General features: G+C 46.0%; 1 protein-coding gene across 1 annotated transcript; it reads left to right on the top strand.

The window, feature by feature from the left end:
- Nucleotides 4,763-5,305, top strand: LOC109947308 (uncharacterized mitochondrial protein AtMg00820-like). The gene has a single exon (XM_020557248.1). It carries the CDS (start codon nt 4,763-4,765, stop codon nt 5,303-5,305), a length of 543 nt encoding a protein of 180 aa, XP_020412837.1.

The raw sequence follows: 5,555 nt of genomic DNA, 5'->3' as shown, positions 1-5,555 counted from the left end.
ACTCTAAGTGGGGGGCAGGTCAAGACCAGACTGCTCACCGTCATCATCTTCGAGAGGGTAGCAAGGAGAAGCACCATTCTGGCAATCCAGGTATCCCAGCTTGTACGCATTAGTAGCCATCTCTTCCTTGGATGCCTCCGTGGCTTCCACATGGGTATCAAACTTGACCAGCAGTTTTTCACGATCCTGGGCCAAAGCAGCATGCTTACGTTCGAGGCAGAAGTAGGCTTCCTTGCGTTCGAGCAGGGCAGCCATAAGAGACTTGAGTTCACCATCCTTTTGGCCAACAGAACTCTTGAGCACGGACATACTCTCCTTCATCTCGGAAATCCTCGCATCGTGGCGAATCCGCTCGTTCGAGAGCTTGTCAGTCAGGTCAGCATTCTTCTTCACCAGCTCGTCGAGCAGGGCAGAAGAGGGGGCAACATCACGCGAGTTCCGCATGGCCCCAACAGCAAAAACCATTCCTTTTTGAAGGTGATACATGGCAGCTTCTTCTTGCTTATCCAAGGGAAGGCTCGAGAAAGCACAAATGTCACCAGCTCGATACACGTGATCAACTAGCTTAGCGCAAGCAAATGGACTTGACAGAAAGCCTGTTTTCAGCAGATCAGACACGGGCTCGCCCCTAGCAGAGCTACCACCAGTTCCCGGACCGGCAGTTCGTGCAATTGGAGGACTCTTCGCTCGAGCAGACGACTCTTTAGCTCTTTTGGCGGCAACTTGCAACATTGAGTCAGCCCTGCGCTTTACTATTCGTGGCCCCGCAGATGAGTCGTGGTTGCTAGGCAGAGGTACAATCCTCTCAGCTTGATTCCCAGATCGGCACGGATGACCCAATCCTTGCTTCCCAGCGGCTTCCTTGCATGGCAGATCATGGGTCTTAGGCAGTACGGGCAAAGACTTGAGCAGAACTTCCCGAACCTCCAGCATGCCTTTGGCCTTCTTGCTGTTCGCGCTGACGAAGCGTTTGATCCATGCAGACGAGGCAGGAGCAACTCCCATATGGGCCTTCTGAGTAGGTGAGACCTCCCTTGTAGAAGACTTGTTCGTGGCAAGAGAAGATCTCGGCTGCCTTCGCTGTGGAGACGTATCCACTGATCGTGAAACTGCAGCTTCATCTCGAGCAGAGCTACTGCACGCTTTCCCACTATTGGGGGACTCAGTCGATGCCTCCTCCTGCATAACTGGCAAGTCACTTAGCTTTAAGAAGCGCGACTTCCACCTTTCAATATCTTCAGCAGGGGGCAGGCCACTGACTTCCTTCCGATGTTCGCTCAGCAGCCAGCGCCATTCACGAAACTTGGCGGGGATGCTCAAAGCTTGTCGAACCTTCGTCATATCCGGGTCGAGAACGAGCTTCTTTCGGATGGCATCATCTGCAAGCATGAGACAAAAGTTAGTCAGACACAGCAAAGAATTCCATGGCAACAGTAGCAGATCAGAGGGATGCAACTTACCATCGCAGTAGGTAAGAGGAACGAGCGGATCGTCGCCAACCTCCTCTTCCTATCTGCCGCTGACTTTCAGCACGTTCGTGCTCCGCACATGATCGCCTTGACTCATACTGATCCTAGTTCGTGGCACAAAAATAAGAAGGAATTGAAGCAATTTGGATCATCCACAAAAAAGATGACCTAAACTGCCACCTGCTCCAGCAGCAGATAGCGCACCTCCAGCCCAATTACAGCTGGACAGCCCGAGTAAAAAGCCTCCTCAACTCGGGAGCCCAAGTCCACGAAGGAAGCCCAGTTACAGCTGGACAGCCCAACGGATAATTTACATCTCTTACATGCCGCCACAAGCCACGCAGAAGCTGGGGGGCATTTGTGGGAACCTAATTAAATCAAAACCCTAGGTCAAATAATTCCTTCCATTTGGGGATTATTTGACCTAATTGGGAATTATTCAATTTAATTGGGGATTACCCAATTAAATAGAATATTACCTAATCGGGTCGAGAATTAATTCTATTCCTACCCCAATTTCCAATTAAATGAGGAGTTATCTACTTAAGTCAGGATTTGATTTGATACCTACCACAATTAGGGATTTGATTTACCCTAATTAATCAAATCCCTAATTAATCAAATCAATTCCAAAAAGGGGAGGAATAATTCCCTTCCATCTACGGAATTATTCCTCTGAAACCCTAACCTCCGAGACTACTATAAAAGCATAGCCACACACAATGGTAGAGGTACGTCAGAATTCCTACTGAAACTCTGCATAAATTATTTCTCAAAAACCCTAGCCACCTCCTCTCTTTCTCTCTCTCACACAAGGCTCCGGCCACCACACACGGCTCCGGCCACCCGGTTTTCCTTGAAATACCCTACCTAACTTAGGCATCGGAGGGCCTTTGGCCAACACCCCCCGGGTGTGGTCTTTTTACTCCGATCTGTTTTGCAGGGAGAAAGAGAGGCGGAGAAGACGAAGGAATCTTGGGCGAATATTCTCCCGTGAGATTATTTGCACAAACACCAACCTCACACGCTCTCATACCCTTCAACTTAAATCATGCCTTCAAAACCTTAAGAAAGGCTCTGCCTCCATGCTTGACTATCTCCAATCCCTCAAACACATTGCTGACAGTCTTGCTGCTGGTGGTGCTCCTTTGGACACCTCTAACTTTCTTGCTCATGCTCTCTATGGTTTGCCTTCTGATTACGATGCCTTTGCCACCTCTATCCATGTTCGCTCTGATCCCATTCAACCAGAAGAACTTCATGGTCTCCTCCTGAGTGAGGAAATTGCTGTTGAAAATCGCCTGACTCACATCCCTCCCTCTGATTCCCACCTCCATGCCTTTCACACCTCTCAATCCTCAGACTCTTCCGCTCTCTCTCCTCAAGCTCTCAACACATCTTCTCAGTCCTCTCACTCTTTCCCTTGTTCCCACTCTTCTTTCTCTTCCTCTCGGCCAAACAACTTCACCCCTTGACCCACACACTACAACTCCAACTTTTCCTGCAAACTGAAATGACAAATATGCTCCAAACTTGGCCACTCTGCCCTCACATGCCACCAACGCCTAAATATGGTTTTTCAAGGACCAACACCACCATATTCCCTTACTCAAAACACCACCCCCTCCATCCTTGGCCCCTACAACCCATCTGCCCCCTTCACCTCTTTCACTCCTCCCTCAACCTCCACCTCCACTTGGTATGCCGACTCTGGTGCCACAAATCATATCACCAACAATCTTGCAAATCTCTCCATTCCTTCTCCTTATCAAGGTAATGAAAGTATCACTGTGGCAAATGGTCAACACATGCCTATCTCTCACACTGGTAACTCTACTCTTTTTTCCTCTACCTCTTCTTTTCAATTTAATGACATTCTTCATACTGCAAATCTCTCACACAACCTTCTCTCTGTCCATCAGCTTGTTACTGATAACAATTGTCACATTATATTCACTCCTTCTTCTTGTATTGTCAAGGACAACAACACGGGGACAACTCTCTATCAAGGCCCTACTGAGGGACATCACTACCCCATCAAGCTTTCAGCTTCTCCCCTCTTCTCTCACATGTTTCAGCAATCAAGTCTCTTCCAGTTTATGGCACCAACGCCTTGGTCATCCCAACAATCAAGTCCTTATGCAGCTCATCTCTAGCAAACAACTTCCACCACACCTACATCTTCCACTTTATCCTTTTGTTCCTCTTGTCAATTAGGAAAAAGATTAAAGCTTCCTTTCTCTAAATCATCATGTACTACACATTCTCCTTTGGAATTAATACATTCTGATTTATGGGGGCCCTCCCCAGCAGCTTCAATTTCTGGCTTCAAATACTATATTGTTTTTATTGATGATTGGTCACGTTTCTCATGGCTGTATCCACTTCACAATAAGTCAGATGCACTCCATGCCTTTAAAAAATTTAAAACCTATGTCGAAAACCTGCTTGACAAGAAAATAAAAACACTTCAATGTGATAATGGTGGTGAATACACAAGCTTAGCATTCAAAACCTTTCTTTCTAATCATGGCATATTTCAACGATTTTCTTATCCCCATACACCCAAGCAAAATAGTTTAGCTGAAAGAAAACACCGCCACATTTTAGAACTTACTAGGACTTTACTTGCTTAGTCTTATTTACCTTTACAATTTTGGGTTGAAGGTGTACAAACTGCGGTATATCTCATCAATAGAATACCGTCGTCAGTCCTTCACAAAATTTCCCCTCTTCAAAAACTATTTCATAGCAAACCTGATTATTCATTCATGCGTGTCTATGGATGCGCATGTTATCTTTGGCTAAAACCATATGCCCCTCATAAATTGGCTTTTCGAAGTCAACCATGTGTCTTTATAGACTATGGTCTAACCCACAAAGGATACAAATGTTACAATCCAGTCACTGGTAGAGTCTACATTTCCAGACATGTCATTTTTTATGAAAGTTCATTTCCCTTTCATAACAACTTTCCCTTGTCTCAATCATTCTCTAATCCTACGGTTTCCAGCACTCCAACCTTACTTCCTCTACCCACCTTTTCACAACCATCATCCTTTCCTCCACCCTCTAACCCTTTTCCCTTCTCACATACTTCAACCCCATCTTCCCTCCCTTCCTCCTTGCACTCTTCTCCAGCTCATAATTCTCCAACCATTCCTTCCTCATCTCTACCGATCAATTCCTCACCCACTTCTCCATCCACAGACCCTTCACCTATCCCACCAAATCTGTCTATCCCTATTCATATTTCTCCACCACCCTAACCTATTTCCCCCAATACCCATCCAATGGTTACAAGATCCAAAACTGGGTCTCTTAAACCACGAGCTCTCTCCACCAAACATCCCCTTCTTTGTGCTTTGTCCACCACCACCCAAATACCAACTCCCACCACTTTCAAACAAGCCTCTAAAATCTCTCAATGGCAGCAGGCAATGCGTGAGGAATTCAATGCCCTCCAACAAAACCAAACTTGGACCCTTGCCCCCTTTCATCCTTCTCAAAACCTCGTTAGATGCAAGCGGGCCCATCGTGTGAAATACAAATCTGATGGCTCTCTTGACAGGTTTAAAGCAAGACTTGTGGCTAAAGGTTTCCACCAACAAGAAGGTTTAGATCACAATGAAACATTTAGTCCTGTTGCTAAGCCTACCATCATCCGGCTCATTCTTTCTCTGGCTGTCCAAAATGACTGGTCGGTTACACAACTGGATGTCTCCAATGCCTTTCTTCATGGCCACCTTCAAGAGGATATTTTCATGGTGCAGCCCCCTGGCTTTCTTGATCCCTCCAAGCCTCAGCATGTTTGCAAACTGAAGAGATCTCACTAGGGTTCAGTGCCTCAACTGCTGACACCTCTCTATTCATCAAGGCAGACACCTGTGGGAACCTAATTAAATCAAACCCTAAGTCAAATAATTCCTACCATTGGGGATTATTTGACCCAATTGGGAATTAATCAACCTAATTGGGAGTTACTCAATTTAATTGGGAATTACCCAATTAGGTTGAGAATTGATTTGGTTAATTACCACGATCCCCAAATAAATGAGGAGTTGCCTAATTGAATCAGGATTTGAT

Source organism: Prunus persica, chromosome G2, assembly GCF_000346465.2.
Source record: "Prunus persica cultivar Lovell chromosome G2, Prunus_persica_NCBIv2, whole genome shotgun sequence".
Classification (NCBI taxonomy): domain Eukaryota; kingdom Viridiplantae; phylum Streptophyta; class Magnoliopsida; order Rosales; family Rosaceae; genus Prunus; species Prunus persica.
Note: the sequence above shows the minus strand (reverse complement) of the source record. Positions and strands in the feature narration are given on the sequence as shown.